At 41.7% G+C, this 16,857-nt stretch overlaps 1 protein-coding gene across 1 annotated transcript; it reads right to left on the bottom strand.

Annotated features, from left to right (window-relative positions):
• Window positions 1–1,680: 1,680 nt before the first annotated feature.
• Window positions 1,681–10,946, bottom strand: cited1 (Cbp/p300-interacting transactivator, with Glu/Asp-rich carboxy-terminal domain, 1). Its single transcript, XM_034149963.1, has 2 exons — window positions 10,750–10,946; window positions 1,681–6,753 (listed from the first exon to the last, which is right to left on the bottom strand). Exon 2 carries the CDS (start codon window positions 6,731–6,733, stop codon window positions 6,170–6,172), a length of 564 nt encoding a protein of 187 aa, XP_034005854.1. The 5' UTR covers window positions 6,734–6,753; window positions 10,750–10,946; the 3' UTR covers window positions 1,681–6,169.
• Window positions 10,947–16,857: the final 5,911 nt, after the last annotated feature.

Here is a 16,857-nt window from a genome sequence, read left to right as displayed (position 1 = left end):
TACATTTCAGAGGAACATATTGTACTTTCTTAATTGCACTATATGTGTTTGACAGTTATCAGATTACAGTGCAAACCATGTATCTCCAGATGTGTTTAATTTGAGACAAATACATGACGATTTTACAGAATGAGATGCATTGCTGTAGATAAAACTACCCAACAATGAATAAATTAGTTCAAATTAGCACATCATTAAATGTGAAATGCACAGTTTCTGCATTTCTGTTAACATATCTCCATGAAGTACTATAACCACTAGATGGCAGCACTGCATTAAAGTCTGACACTTCACGTTATCAGTTTGATTTCAAAACCTTTATTGGACAGAAAAATGGAGATAAATATGTCAAAATAATTGTATGCAAAGTAAAAAGCGGATACAAGCGGCCGAGATGGGTTTTCTCCGCAGGGTGGCTGGCGTCTCCCTCAGGGATAAGGTGAGAAGTTCAGTCATCCGGGAGGGACTCGGAGTTGAACCGCTCCTCCTTCGCGTCGAAAGGAGCCAGTTGAGGTGGTTCGGGCACCTAGTAAGGATGCCACCTGGGCGCCTTCCTAGGGAGGTGTTCCAGGCACGTCCAGCTGGGAGGAGACCGAGGGGCAGACCTAGGACCAGGTGGATGGATTATATCTCTTCGCTGGCCTGGGAGCGCCTTGGGATCCCCCAGTCAGAGCTGGTTGATGTGGCCAGGGAAAGGAACGTTTGGGGCTCTCTGCTGGAACTGATACCTCCGCGACCCGACCACGGATAAGCGGGAGAAGATGGATGGATGGATGGATGGATGGCAAAGTAAAAAAAAACACATTCACTCAGCTGGGATCAAGGCCTGACCACAAGACAACACACACACACATACCTTTTTAATGTTATATTTCACTACATTTTACTACATTATGCACTCATTTAGTTAGTTTTTTTCACGTGGAAAATGTAGCCTAAAAGATGTAAATAGCTTACTTTTTGTTTTCTGGGTGTTTTAAAGTGTCTAAACGCCAGGTTGTTTATTGTGTATTTACCACTACCTGCCACCAGATGGAAGCCTTGTACCATAATGTATAGTTATAGTAATACTGTATTTAACCCTCCTGTTGTCTTCGGGTCAACTCTAGATATCTCCCCCCCCCCCCCTTATGTGCCCAATCCCCCCATGTGAATCACACCTGGCACACTCAAACACACACAGACCAATTTGACACATTTCCCGCTCTTATGTGCCCATCCCCCCACATGGATCACACCTGGCACACGCAATACATGTTCAGTGTCTATTCTTTGTATATTTACTGCAGTTTTTCATGTATACCAGTAGTCTGATACAATATGTACAGTTTGAAAGGGTGTTAAATGACATTTGGTGATGATTAATGGTTTTTGTGTTAATGTAATAGCAGTTAAAACAGGACCGCGAACACCAAAGTAAGGGGGGGGGGGGGGGGGGGGGGAACGAAGACAATAGGAGGGTTAAACAATTAATTACATGTATGAAGCTATTATTCAGAAAACGTTAGACCTTATCTGGTTAATATATTGTTTTAGAGTCTATGAAAGGCACATTTATCTGTTGATATGATTAAACCTATCCAACATGTTCAAGGAAAATTGGAAAAAATGTATATTCATTTGACTTCATATCCTGTATGTTGTGTCCGTCTGTTATTAAAAGAAACACTTTCACTCCAGTTACATTTTCACTTTCTTTATTTCCCCCCCCAAAACTCATAGCCGTAACAAAAATACAAGCTTTTTTTTTCGTTATATGATATCAATCATTTACATATTCATATAGATGTACAAGTGAGAGCCGTTGAGCAAAAGTGCTTTAAAAATCATCTTTGAATAATATTCATTTCATCATTAGAAAAACATAAAAGAAAGGAGACAGACTGCATGTAAAAACAAGTTACATGTTTTAACGTGAATATGATGATTAAATCAGAGTCTGCTTCAGTTTCACAAGCAGACCTCAGTGGCTGAACATTTTCATTACGTGTGGAGAGGGAACCTTGTAACAGCGACCTTTTAAGAGATATATCACGGCTCATGTCGAGGCTTTTCACGGGCCTTGATGTGCCGGAACATTTTTCATGACCCTGAGGCTCGGAGGCTACAAATCACTGCTGTCACATGGAAACTGTAAATCCACTTCATGTGTTGTAGAGACCACGAGACGCAGATACAAAGAGCAGGAAGAATCCCAACATCCTAAAACAAGTGAATTAGGAAGGGTTTGTAATTCCTTGAAAACAGTGAAATATAGTCTTAACATCTCCGTTTTGTGAGGTTTAAACAGAAATATACTCTATCTAACGTGTTAGTTTGCGAATTAAGGACATTTTGCTGTGCGATTTTGTTGCCCTTAATGGCTGTAACTTATTGAATGTGGCATCTTCTCTGGAATAAGCAAACTCTGATGTTTCTAAAACATCATTTTAATCAAAAAGTCCATTATCAAACTGGTTGGTTATTAGTTGTCTGTTGATTGAAGTGTCCTAGATGGCAAATATATTAGCACTTGACTTTAATTATGGAAAAAAGACAGGAAGTCAGACTTAAAACTTGTAGTTTACTTCGCAAAATGATCTGTATTGGGTTTAAGATTTGTAGTTTTACCAAAACCATGCAATCCGAACAACTTTAAGATGGTTTTGTTTGATTTTAATCAAGTTTTCTGTCATCATTTAGTTGCCAAAATACACTTATATGGTATTCCAGGCTCGGTTGAAACCAAAAATGAGGAATATTTTGCGTGGAGTTAAGTTTTTGTCATTAGAAACCAAATAGCTATGAGGTATATTTGGGTTCAAAAGGTCACCGCCGGCACCGGGGTTAAACTGCAATATCGGGCGTCAAGGAGAAGAGGAAATGAAATGAAAACCCTCAGAAGATTCAAACATCTCGACTAGGCAACTTCTCATGGGAGGCAAAGCAACAAAAAAAACAACACATTCACTCAGCTGGGATCAAGGCTGGACCACAACACAACACACACACACACACACACACACACACACACACACACACACACACACACACACACACAGCTTTAAAACAAAGTCGTGCAGATGGAAACAAACACAAGACTGTCTCAATGTGAAGAATGTTATTTTGACCCACTTAGGCGATGAGATGGAGGATAAGTGAATCAGCGCGCCTGTCTTTTGGATTTTGAGGCGATGAGAAGCGTCTTAATTCCTTTCAATAAAAGCGGGGAAATCCCTTTCTTTTTTTTTTTAAAGAAAGGATTCTGTCAAATTACTCCTTCATCGGGTTTTCATTATTCACTGCTTCTCGCGTTTCATTAAAGAAAGGAAAAGGAAGTTCATTGAGTGTAACCGAGACCTATAATCGACGTCAAAATTGATGTTTGGAAGCATGTGTGCAGGGACTTGTTGAGTGTGTGTAAACTGACCTGTCTAAATCTAAATAAATTAATGAGTCTCGGCGGGGTTTTTCCGCAGTTTTCCCGCAGACGTAATACCTGCTGCTCATAGTTTCCCCTTACACACAATTGCATTTTCAGACACTCTGACATCACTATCTCTTCTCACACACACACCAACCAACAACCCCAATAACCTGTAAAGTGTGTGTGTGTGTGTGTGTGTGTAACTGAACAAGTGCCTGTTTCATGGCTGCTACTCCCGTTTCCCTGCTGTAATACCATCCCATGTGTGCTGGGTTTATTTCGATGCCTTTATACGTAGTTTCAGTGTGTTGCGTGCATATGAACAGGTGTGTTATTTCATGTGTGTGTGGTCCAAGAGGAGACCCACAATGCCCCGGGATGACAGACGCACCAGGTTGAGAGTGAAAGGCCTTTGTTCCCGCTTCACAGTTCGAGCCCTGTCTCTTCTTACCACTATGGGTCAGAGCCCCCGTGCTAACGTGGATCAATCTACAGCATGAAACAGCACAGTACAGCTGCTATAGGTGGGAAGAGGTGGAGGTGTCAGTTTAACCCTTGGGTATTTCCCAACCACAAGTGTGCAAAAAAACACCTGGTAATTGGAGAGTTAACTATGGCAGCATCATGTTGGTCAAACAAGGGAAATGCAAATTAGAAATATAACATTTGGTTGCAGCGAACTAGCTTTGTTTTGATATTTAGTATTGAAGGATTCAGCTTCACTTATTCAACCCTTGTGTTGTCTTCCTATCAACTTTTGTCCTCAGGGTTTCACTGTTTTTAAAGCATCTAGTATAAATAATTACCCAAATCTGTGTAACACCTTTTGAGCCAACTTTATTCCGATTTAAGAGTTACTCTTCTTTTCTAAATGTACGGTCAATAGACTTCATTTACACGAATTCAAACCTAATTTCTGAGTTTAAAAAAGGCAACAATTTTGACTAATTCTACAAAAATTGACCCCAGATGCTATACATTTTAATACCCTTTATCTCAACATAAAATAACTGCGAAACGGGTCTAATTTGACCCAAGGACAAGCAGTCTTGTCATTGAGCTTGATTTGATATGTGAGCTCAGTAGCTCTTATGATTTAGTGTTAGCTTCCACGTTAGCTTAAATGTTTACTTGTATGATATAGAAAAAGAGCCACAGAAAAAGCTGGAGTTTGAATTGGCATTGTTTGGTAAAACTACTATTTTAAAGTGATATTATTTAGTATATTTCACAAAAGTAAGAGTTTTGCCGCATGCTTTCCATACAGATCTACTGTAAAGCTAATGCTAACGTTTCCCCAAGTAAGTCACATGTTAGTATAGAGAGTGATAGCTAGCTAGCAAGTGTCAAATCAAAAACAATAGTCTTTTATTTTGATATTTCTCAGTTTATAATTGTTCAACAAGGATGGGGTCCTTAGATATGGTGGACAGTAGGCACAATGCTAGCTTGTTGATATGTTATTTAGCTCACTTTGGTCCAACCTGAACCATCCTAAAGTCTGCACTGCTGAAACCAAACCACAGTGTGTGTTTAACTTCAAATCTGTCCTGCAAAGTGTGCAAACAGCAGTCTGCAGGCCTGACGATGACCCGACAGAAAACACTTCCTTATCAGGGACACTGATATGATGTAAAGGTTTGTTGGGGCTAAACAAACTGTTTTGACACAAACATGAAAGTGGTGAAACAGGAAAAACAGAAGGCAAAGGGCACTTGAATTTGTCTATTATTGCCTTTCGGTTGACAAGACCTTGTTATTTAATGTAAGAGGAAGTGCTATTAAGGGTCACAGACACCAAACGGGTCAATGTTCTTACACTGCAGGCCAGAAAACAAATCATACATCAGCATCTCACATGACCAAAAAGGCCTCGATCGTTTTAAACGAGGCTGCTTCCAGAGAGAGAGAGAGAAACAATTTACTCCATTCAGGTCCCATGCTTCGAAAGATTCCACATCCCTTGATCTAATTCATTATGTTCAGACTGATTATAGACGCGGTACAGAAGCACTCCTTGTCAAGAAGTCCGGATGGATATCAGCCACTGTCTTAAATAACATGTTCTGTGAATAAGATGGTTGAACTTAATTCAAACAAAAAAAAAGGAAAGAAAGAACATTGAGATAACCAGTTCTCAGACAATCACTGTCTTTGTGATCTTTGTGAGGGCGAGACGGGACTCTCTTTCCCGTGAGTCTAATATTGTCCTTCAAGAAAACAGGAACCGTAGTGTTTGTCATCCTTCACCAATCTCCCATAATGTCATGTTTTTTTTTTTTTTAGAGAATACAGCACTGTTAAAGTCCAACAGGTGCGTCTTCTTTACGTTGTGTTTCCAGAGAGCGCCAAACGTCTCCAACCAGCCGTCAATCACCTTGTTTTTCATTAAGCCATTACGACAGACATAGTCCTTGTTTCTGCTCGTGCAATGAGGCAACAATCAGAGTGCAATGAAGGCAACAAAAGACTTCTTAATCCCATCAGGTTGGTTTTTCTACCATCAGTTTGATCCAAGAGAGAAAAACAATGCACTGATAGAATTGAACAAAAAAACGTTTTCTCTCTTCTTGCTTTAAATAACAATATCCGTCTGCATAAGGAGTATAAACACAAAATAGGAAATGGATCTCTTTCTCTTTGTAACTCAGCGTCTCTTCAGTTGTATGGACCCACAAAAAGGAAAGGGAACAACAAAACAGAGCAAGGTCTTCTCTCTCTTTGTCTCTTTGCATCTCGAAAGTCTTTTTTCTCCTCGTTTGGTCAGCATCCGGCCGGTACGTCTGACATGAAATCAAACTCGTTCTGACCGAGCCAGAGTTCAGGCAGCTCGTTGGCTCGATCCAAACCGAGCTCAACGACCAGTGACATGAGAACCTCCTCGTCCACGGGGTCAAAATCGATTATTGCACCTGTGCTGGTGCTTTGGTTCCCCATGTTCATACCAACGCCCATCCCACCTCCACCCAGACCTCCAGAGGGGCCCAGAATCTGGTTTCCCGTGCCCAGAGGCGAGGCACCGAATCCCCTTTGAGCTCCTCCAGGTGCTTGGTGTCCCGCAGAAGCACCGGCGAGGTTCTGGTAGTGAGAGTTGAGTTTCTGAAGCTGCATGCTAGCGATGAGGTGAGGTCCCGTCTGGAGGCAGAAAGGCTGAGGTTTGGAGATGGGAGTGGAGGATAGCGTTGGCGATGATGCGGTCCCGGAAGATGGAGAGAACGGTGCCACGGAGGACTTGGAGTTCGGGTAGTGGAGCAGGGTGCTGAGAGGAGAGGAGGAAGAGGAGAGGTCCTTCATCGCAGCGTGGGCAGGGAACAGCAGTGAGGTCATCACCAGGAAAACACCAGAGCCTACAGGAAGAGAAAAGCGATGTAATTAAATGTAAACTGGGTGAACGAGATATCTAAGAATCCGTTGATCTGATGTCAAGTAAGTCCAGGAAATGAAAATGTTTTTATAACTTCTGTGTATACCCTCTTTATTGTAGCGTGGACTCATATGTATTTGGTTATATCATACCTACAGATAACATCCACTTCGAAAAAAAAACACATCGCAGTTTAAACCAGAATATACTGAATTGATGCACGCAATAATTCCAAGGGAAAAGTTTGAAATATTTGGAAATATATCCATACCAATCTCATATCTGTGTACTAAGTATGAAGCTAGTATCAGCATGTGATTAGCCTAGCTTAGCATAACGATTGGTAGCTGCTGGTTTATAGAACGCTATAATTATCACACAGGCGTGAATCAATCTTTTCTTTTCACTGGCCCCTGTGAGCACATGTTCATATTCTGCAATCTGTCGTTATGGAAATAAATGAGTTGTGTGTACGCTTCACATTAACGTGAGGCGGAGTCACTGGACTGTAATATTTGCTTCATATTTCTGTCGTTTGGTGGCAGGGACTTTCCTCCTCATCTGCCTTTGGTTTCTGGGTTACATCGAATTGTCAATATTTAAATAATTCAATCATTTATTTAAGCATTTGACAGCCAAATAAATAAAGCTGATTGTCTGGGGGCTTTGTTATTGTACTTTCTACATTGTTTGTTTCCACAGTAATGTTTTAAATAGCTGTGTGGTAATTCTGCTTTTACTTATGATCTGAATACTTCCTCCGCTCCTGAAAACGTTTGCTCACTAAACAACGGATGACAAAAAACGTAAGTGGTCATTAAAAAGCGTTTTCCTGACAAACATGTGGCTGCTTCAAACCGCACCAACAATGAAGGCGTTGTTGACTTAAGAGCGGCTTTACTCGTGTCCTTATGACTCTTTAAATCACTGAAAGTTGTGACTGTCTGGAAAACATGCCGGCCAGCCGCATGACTCGACGTGTTCGAGACGGATTTTGTGTGTGTGTGTGTGTGTGTGTGTGTGTGTGTGTGTGTGTGTGTGTGTGTGTGTGTGTGTTCGCTTGATGTCTGCTTTTACTCTTGACCTATTGAGCAGCAAATTAAGCATGAAAAGGCTGCGGGGAGAAGGCCTGTGGGTACTAACGGGGTTAGTGAGTGTTTATGAGGTCTGTGTGCGTGTGTGTGGAGTTCATAGCACAACAGAGTCTTTGAGGACCTCAAAGAGTGATTGGGTCACATGGCAGGATAAATACACAGAGCATTGCATATGTCTGACTCTGTGTGTGTGTGTGTGTGGAGGAAAGAGTGTGTTGTGGAAAGCTTGACACACTGAGAAAAATGTCATTGAGATGTGCGTGGAGGTAAAAAAAATAAAAGTGTGTTTCCCAGTGTGCGTGTGAGACTCCTGGAGGCTCATGTTGAAGTCCCCGAGCTGGTTTATATTACATACAGTTCAAAAAAGCATGTGTGCCTCGAAACACACACACAGAAACACACATCATGCGGCTATCCTTTGAGTAAGTTAATCACTTAATATGCTCTCTTTCACACACACACACACACACACACACAGCCCCTCCTCCCAGCGCTGGCTCTTATTTAGCGAGAACATAATTGCTACAGGCAGGCATGCAGCTGCACTCCACTGATAGAGTTAATACACACACAAAGATACCAAACAGCTGTCAGTGGCAGGTCTGTGTGTGTGTGTGTGTGTGTGTGTGTGTGTGTGTGTGTGTGTGTGTGTGTGTGTGTGTGTGTGTGTGTGTGTGTGTGTGTGTGTGTGTGTGTGTTCATTATTCATTATTCATTGACTGATTACTGTCAGGGCCAGGCTGCACATGGTGCCTCTGCTCGACAGCTTTCCAGCACATTGAGTCCAGGAGACACAAACAAATTAAAAAACCGCACACATTCTCCTCCGAGGGCACAGAGGAAACGCGGCTCTTTAAGGATTGTGATATTCCTCAAACATAACATTTTAAAAAGGTGCATTAGGGAACATTTTGTGACGGTGGAGGAGATCATCTCAGCGTGCATCCAATTTGCAACACATGCTTTTAGGTATTTGGTTGAGAAATGTTGAATATTTGGAGAAAGCCTGAGTCCTGTTAACATCATTAGGTTTGAATGATCAAAGACGTCAGAGTTTACCGTCACATTTTTGGATATATGAGGCATTTATTTACGTAAAAAACACCACTTACTAAACTTAGAAACCTTGCTAAACGACCCGTAGGTCATTTTTTTTTAAAGAATATCTTAATGGTCGTATCAAATTGTCGACACAAGCTAGTCAATTTATTCCATTCCCTGACAAAATAAAAGTGTCAATTTCAGCCTTTTAACTGAGTCAACGTGACATTTATAAGCACTCAGGAGACATTCAAATGACCGGAGGGAGTCAATAACGGAGAGTTGTTTTCATCATGCTTGTTTTTGGCTGAAGATTTGCTCATAATAACAGAAGGCTAAACATGAGGAAGGATGCTGTGTGAAACGTTTGGAGGAGAGCCAATGTTTTTTCCTGTTCACAGCTGACCAGACACATTGTGTTCTTCCAACGCTGTTTTATGAGTTTGTGAACATGGGTTAGTGGCTTCAGTTTCCCTGTAAATGATTTCATTAGCAGTCTCGGCCGTGGAGCGCTCTGCTTTTCATTTTAATTATCAGTAGAGAGAGTCTGAAAGTGAACAACACGGCAGTCTCCTCGTACCTTATTATAGAAACATTACAGTGAATGAATGGGAAGCTTTGGGATAAGTGCATCACTTCAAAATCACTTTTTAGAAGCAAAACAGATGTACTCCCTACAGAAATACAATAACGCCATTAGTCATGCATTTCATTAGTCAGATAATTCATATTTGAAGCCATTTATGAAGCAAAAAGCCTAATATTCTCTGATTTCAGCTTCTTAAATGTAAGGATTTGACACTTTACGTTACATTTGTTTTACAAAAGTGGAATTAAGACGCTAAACTCCTAGGATAACGTTTATTCTTAATCGAGGTCCATTTAGTAGTTGTTCTGGAGGTTTCTATCAGATCACATGGTCTTCATCACTTGCAAACATCAACTAAAAGTCCTTAAAATGTTAACATTGACATCTAGCAGGAACTAAAATGTCCTCGTTATCAATTCGCTATCCACACACACTAATTGGTACCCTTATATCATAAGCGTATTTTAGAAAGGGTTATGCAATTGGTCAAAAGAACACACACACAGAAACACACACACACAGAAACACACAGAAACACACAGAAACACACACACACACACACACAACAGAGGTTTCAATTACTCAATTAAAGTGTGACGAGCCAATTGAAACGTCAGCCTGTCCCTCACAGACACACACACACACACACACACACACACAAGTACCAACACACACCATATGCTTCCCCAGCGTGACGCATTCACCACTTGATTTAATTGCCTCCAACTCCATATTGAAGACGGTTAATGAGAAGCCAATTTAGAAAAAAGAGGGAAAACAGAGTGTCAGCTAAGTTGTTGCATGTTGGAAAACTTGGAAACAACTCAAATGACAGTTTAAAAAAATACTTGTATCACATTTTCACTGGTTTAAGGTTTAAATGAAGTAAGAATGCACATTGCAAACACACTTTAAATAACAAAACATGTTTTTTTTTACTGAAATATTTATATTTTTTTGCCCATGAAATGCTCATTTCCGTACGTTGTATTTGTTTTGCAAGTATGCCTGCAAGTATCATGTGTTTATACTATCACATGGGCATAAATAAGCATGCAAACCCACTTCCTTTAAGGGTATATTTACAAATCAAATACAAAATGCGAATGATATGCTTTCGCAGCAGAAACATTTCAGGTGGATGCAAAAAAAAAAGGCTGATCTTATTCAAAATGTTATGTAAACACTTCCAGATTGACACAATGTCAACAAGTCCTGTACTTTCAACACGCATTGAAAGAGGAAACACACCAACCTGTGAGAGAAGCCCGGTGCAGTCCTTCAATAAAGATGAAGAAGTCAAATAAAGATGAAAACAGTCCGGAGAGTCCAACGTTTCCTCAGAGGAGTCAGAGGGAAGTTATTCTGGAGTTTCCGAGAACCAGAGGCTGAGATCCGCACACACACTCTGTCAGCTCCTCAGTGAGAAGCTCTCTCTCTCTGCTCTCTGACCAGCCGTGAGTGAGTGAGTGTGTGTGTGTGTGTGTGTGTGTTCCCATCCCAAAACAAGGAAGCGGATTTCCAAAGGATCCGGATGGAGGCGGGAAGAGCGATCTTATTGGTCGAGGGGCGTGTCCAAACTGATTTTGAGAAATTGAATCATGACAGTAAATACACATAGCATTCTCATAAGGTAGAAAACAAAGGCTGTGGGCGCTTTGATAGTTATAATATGAAAGTATTGGGCATTAGATCTAAGGTTTAGCAACTAGTGGGAGTCAGATTCATGCAGTTCTTGGAATAAAGTAGCTTATATTCACACTATTTTTTTACATTGAGACCTCCAGAAACTGCTGCAAATGAGGATGATGAAAATGAACTGAAATGATAAACGCCTAATATATAATTCAGGGTTTTGCAGAATTGTGCAGGTTTGTTTCTGGAAACAATACTTATTTTGTCTTATTGTGTTTGTACAATTTGTAAAGTATGTTCATGTTTAATGAGTTGGCAACCAACATATCTGGACCCTGGAACTCCAGCAGCTAAATGCAATCAAGCCATCAGTCATTGTATTCCTTTCACCTGTGTTTTTCCCCACTGTGGTTCCCTAATGGCGCATTTCCATTGCAGCGCGTAGCTCGCTTTAAGCGTGCCGTGTCGTGCCGTCCCCTTTTTTGGTTGTGCTTCCACTAGGCCTCGTTCCGGCGCGGCACGGCGCGGGGCCACTTTTTCCCCTCTTTTCTGGCCCTAGAAAATTGTGGTTCTATCGGGGCCAACAAACAGGGCTGAGTATGCTAAACTAGAGAGAGGAGCGCTGGCAAGAGGGCTAGAACTACAACAAGATGGACATATTTGACCGTGATTTAATTGTAATACACGTTTCAAAATGATGCCGAAGTAACAACATACTGATACCGGTTAGTAAAAACCATGAATTAATGCTTTGTCAAGTCTGCAGACAGACGGCAGGGGAAAAACCTTTTAAAATGCGTGTTTTTCTAGATGGAGATTGGCTAAGCTAACGCAGTATATGCCCCGACCGTCCACACTCACAACAACGGCCTATACAGACATAAATACAGCAGCGACTGTATTCACCATGACACAGGCAGTCTGTGGTGTGTACTTGTTTAACTTTTGTCGAGTTTCTGAACATATATAAGGAGCTGTGAGCTCTGAGTGCTCACAGCTAACGGCTGTGTTGTGTTTCTGGATTTCTCATTGAAGATGACGTCACGGCTCCGCCTACACTGCGTTACTATAGTAACTACCCCAGTTCCTAAACTGTAATGGAAGCGCAGCATGAAGTGAGTCGGCCCTGTTAAGGCCCAACGCGGCCAAGCCGTACCTAGCCGTACCGAGTGTGGCCGAGGCCGACCGTGTAGTGGAAATGCGCCATAAAAGACTTCTGTGGAATAAAACATGGTCTCTCCAGCTCCGATATTTGGATGAATCCAGCCTCCAGAGTTTAGACGGAGCCGCTCCGCAGGGCAGATGTTTCTCACTCTGAAGGAAACACCACCAGGAATCAAATGGACCATTTCAGAGCACTCAGTCTTTGTCTGTGTCGCTCACCCCGAGAGAGGGGAGATAGGGAGAGAGAGAGGGACGGACGCGCGCGCGCACACACACACACACACACACACACACACACACACACACACACACACACACACACACACACACACACACACACACACACACACACACACACACACACACACACACACACACACACACACACACACACACACACACACACACACACACACAGGGGGTCTGTGAATGATTTGCATGACAACATGTTGATGTTCTTGTTGAGATGTCCTCGTGTGATTAGAGACTCTGATGAATATGCACTGTGATTTAATTTGTCAGGTTGTTTGGCATTTAGAACATAATATGAGTCATGTGTGTGTGTGTGTGTGTGTGTGTGTGTGTGTGTGTGTGCGTGTGTGTGTGTGTGTGTACCACTTTGTGACTCATAAACCATCTTCTTAGAACAAAGTCACATGAGGGAAAACTCCAAGACCACCATTAATATCAATGACTTGTGCTAAAAATGTCAGAAGTCATCACAGCCACTTCATTAAAATACTTCCTGTTTGGAGTCTTTTTGTGCTCTTATGTTGAGTTATGGTCACACAAGTGGTTTTGGCTGGATTTAAATCTGTCATAAAACAATGCAGGCTTGATATACTTGCAAAAATATACACGGAATACACATTAATTACCCCACATAAGGGGTGTTTATATGGTGAGATGAACAAATAATGTCACATAAACACACTAAATTCAGTCAAATGTCGAACTTTTTTTCATGTTATGCTTTTGTAGCTTTTACTTTCCTCCCCATTAGTGCAACATATCCATTTCCTTATGGCAAACAATTACATGTATCTAATTTCCAATACTCTTTAACACCAAACCACACTGTAAGAGTATTATTGGAGGCAAACGTAAGTATTTTAAATCTACTTTTTTACTATATATCCGATATCAGAGGTGATCACAGCCGGTGGTCACTGGATTAAATGTTTTAAACGTCACCACGAGGAGCTCAACCCCAGATCTGCTGAAACCCTCCTCTCCTGTGGGTCCATTTATCCTCTTGTATTCATACGGGACAAACAAAAGGCTGCTCGGAGTAGAAAGAGAAATCACCCAAAGTGTCGTTGGGGGGAACCTCCAATTCATCCCCAAAATAAAAAAAACCCTCCCCCACGGCCCCATCATACTAAAAAAAGAACAAGTCCATTCAGCATGTGTGTGTGGAGGCAGCACGTCATTACGCGCCAACAACAAGTGCCACGCGCCCCTCTCTTCCGTTAAGCAGATAAAAGGTGGCATCTGTCTGTATTGTGAGAGTAAATCCCCTCCGCCATTGACCGCAGACACTTCACATGTTGATGAGGAGGAGGAGGACGTAGAGACGAAGCCCCCCCCCCCCCCCCCCCCCCCTGCTTTGTTCCCTTGGTAAGACGTTATGCAAATCTAACAAACCGTTTGTGATTTCCATCCAAAAAGGACAAATAATTATATTGACTGCCAAGCTGGATTTTTTAGTTTTGGCGGAGTGGATGGAAACTGTGATGAAACCTTTTCTGGATTTCTCCGATATGTCAGAGTTTTTTTTGTATTCCCAAAGGTTTGGAAAAAGTCCCCAAACTTAAACAGGCTTATGCAAATGTTTAGCACCCATCCAAAGAGGAAGGACTTGGTTTATCTAAAGTAATCATGAGCGAGGGTCCGATGACTCTCTATTCAAATCACTGGCGCTGATTTGCATAAAAGTCGTTGGGAAAGTTTATTTGTCATGGAGAAGTAAAGGTGTGTTCAACAGAAACCAGAACAGGGATACATCCAGTAAACAAGAGCCTAATGAAACCAGTGCTTTGTTTGGCCTCCATTATTCATCTGTTCTGTCAAATGAACACAGGGAAAGAGTATTATACTGCGGTTTAATGAAACCCATGGAGCATACAAGTATAACAAAACCCCTCAACTCACCATCTTCTGATGAAACTAAATCCAGAACTGTACTCCATGGACTCAACAAACTGCATTTGCGTGCGTGAGGAAGAAGAACATTTGAGCCAAATACAAATTACAGTTCAATGCTGGCAGCGCTTTCTTCACCACAGTGTGGAAGATCTGTTTTCCGTGAATCGGACAGCTAGAAATCTCTACAATCTTGTCTCTAGGTCATAGACATCAGAGCTGCAAGTGGACAAAAGTGATGTGGCGTGTACTGTTTTATATCTGGGATCAGTTGTTCCCAATTAAGTAGTGATGGGAATTACGGCTCTTTGAAGGGAGCCGGATCTTATGGCTCCGTTCCTTTCCGAGAGCCGTTCAAAAGAGCCGTTTTTTCTTTAAGGGGGCGGGGCTAATAGGTTTATCTGCGAAATAATCACCAGGATAATGATTGACTGTATTGCCAGGAATCTACTTTTACTCACAGAAAATGTATAACTTGCTACATCTCTCAGCCAGCCAAACTACTACTCAAGCAGCACGCGTTATGCCGTCATCTACGGCAACTTTGCATTCAGGAAAGCAAGTTCCTTTAAAGGCGAGTAGATTTATGGCAGGCAGTGAACCAACGATAAAAAGAACGGCTCTCACCAAGTACGACTCGGTTCCCTTCGTTCGTACCAAAGAGCCGTTCAAAAGAATCGGATCGTTCGCGAACGTCACATCACTACAATTACGCAGCGTCCACACGGCGGCGTGCGTTGAAGCTTGCCGGCGGGCGTGTCTGAAACTCAACCAACAACCAATCACATGAATCTGCCGCCCCGGACACACAAGCACATGGTTTGATTGGCTAGAGCTTGTACTGGCATATGATTTGATTGGCTGACGCTTCCGTCGAAGCTTCAAAAGTTGAACTTTTCTCAACTTTTGAAGCGAGCAACGCGAGCAAAGCGAAGCCACGGAACCACAATGCAGTTCGGCAAAGCGTGACATCACCCCATTCAAAGTGAATGGGAAGAAGCGTTGAAGCTTCAACGCACGCAGCCGTGTGGACAGGCCGCTAAGGCATCAGGTGATCAACTTCTGTACCTATTTGTGTTCTCACTAAACACAAAGGGATTCAAGTCTCTATTGAACATTCAAGACATAATAAGGTGTTTTATAGCCTTTTAAATCAGTTAATTATTATGTTTCTACCCCAAATTCTTGCTGCAAACTTGCGTTAAGAGTAATTGGTACATTTTGCCCGCTTGGTTTAGTACAAAAATGTTACGTTTATCCAACAAAACTCGTCAGATTGTCTTCAAAGCGTCTAAAACACTTCAGTGTCCTGATTAGAAAGGAATGAATCCGACTATTACGTGTAGTTTTTACCGAAACCGACCATCCCATCTGCTTCCCAACATGTGCAGAGGTGTGAAAGTAGGCAAGGATATAACTTTTAACAAGCTCTCTTTTTTACATTCATTACTCAACTGCTCTGTCATTTCCAAGAGTACAGACTCAGGCTTTGTCTCGTCTGTGTGTGGCCTTTCAGAAACATTTTAGCCTCTGGACGTGGTCGAAGACACTTTCTATGACCTGGGACATAATCTAAAAGTTCTGTGTACTACTTTCCTGTCATTATATCAGTTTATTAGTGCAGATCAAAGTGGTTTTAGGTTTCCAAGTAGCTCATGTTCGGGGGGTTTATTGGTTAGAACATACACTCCTATTGCCAGACAAAAACATTGATTTTAGACGAATCTGCAAAACCCTGACTTACGTTCAATGCTGAATCTATTTTCCTACAATGCATGTAAGGCAAGTCATGTATAGTTAAAGGTAGGGGAGGATTGTGGTTATGGTTAGGTAACTACACACTTGATTAAAGTTTGTCAAAATGTGGAAATTAGGAGGTTTGTGGGACGAAATAAACTCTGATTTGTACATTTGTACTTCTCCACTTCACTGTAAAATAAGTACTTCAATGAATACATAGGAGGTACATTATTTTTGAGAGATACTGTGCCGATACATCATAATATTCCTATTCGATTATAATTTGTTGTACGAGACGACTGACATGGGAATGTTTTGATATTACATGTTAGACGCTTTTATCCAAAGCGACTTACATACTCAATACTGTGGACAATGCCCACAGGAGCAATTTGGGGTGAAGTGTCTCAGGGACACAACGACATGCTGACTGCAGTGGGGTTTGAACCTGTGACCCCCTGATCCGAACACCTACGCACTAACCCACTACGCCACATGCCTCCTGATATCAGAAAGATGACAACAATCTCTTTCAAAGCTAATTTTTTGGGGTGTCACGTATTTAAAAAAAAAAATGTTGGCTACATATCCATCCTTAAACAGAAACAGAAAAACTACATAAACACACACAAAGTCTCCCTCCTCCCCCCCCCCCCCCCCCCACTCGTTGCAATGTAAA

This window comes from Trematomus bernacchii, unplaced genomic scaffold, assembly GCF_902827165.1.
Source record: "Trematomus bernacchii unplaced genomic scaffold, fTreBer1.1, whole genome shotgun sequence".
NCBI lineage: Eukaryota > Metazoa > Chordata > Actinopteri > Perciformes > Nototheniidae > Trematomus > Trematomus bernacchii.
The sequence above is the reverse complement of the archived record's forward strand: the minus strand, read 5'-3'. Positions and strand labels throughout refer to the sequence as shown.

Coding starts and splice junctions, on each gene's coding strand:
- cited1 (XM_034149963.1), bottom strand. CDS start 6,733: ATGACCTCACTGCTGTTCCCTGCCCACGCTGCGATGAAGGACCTCTCC.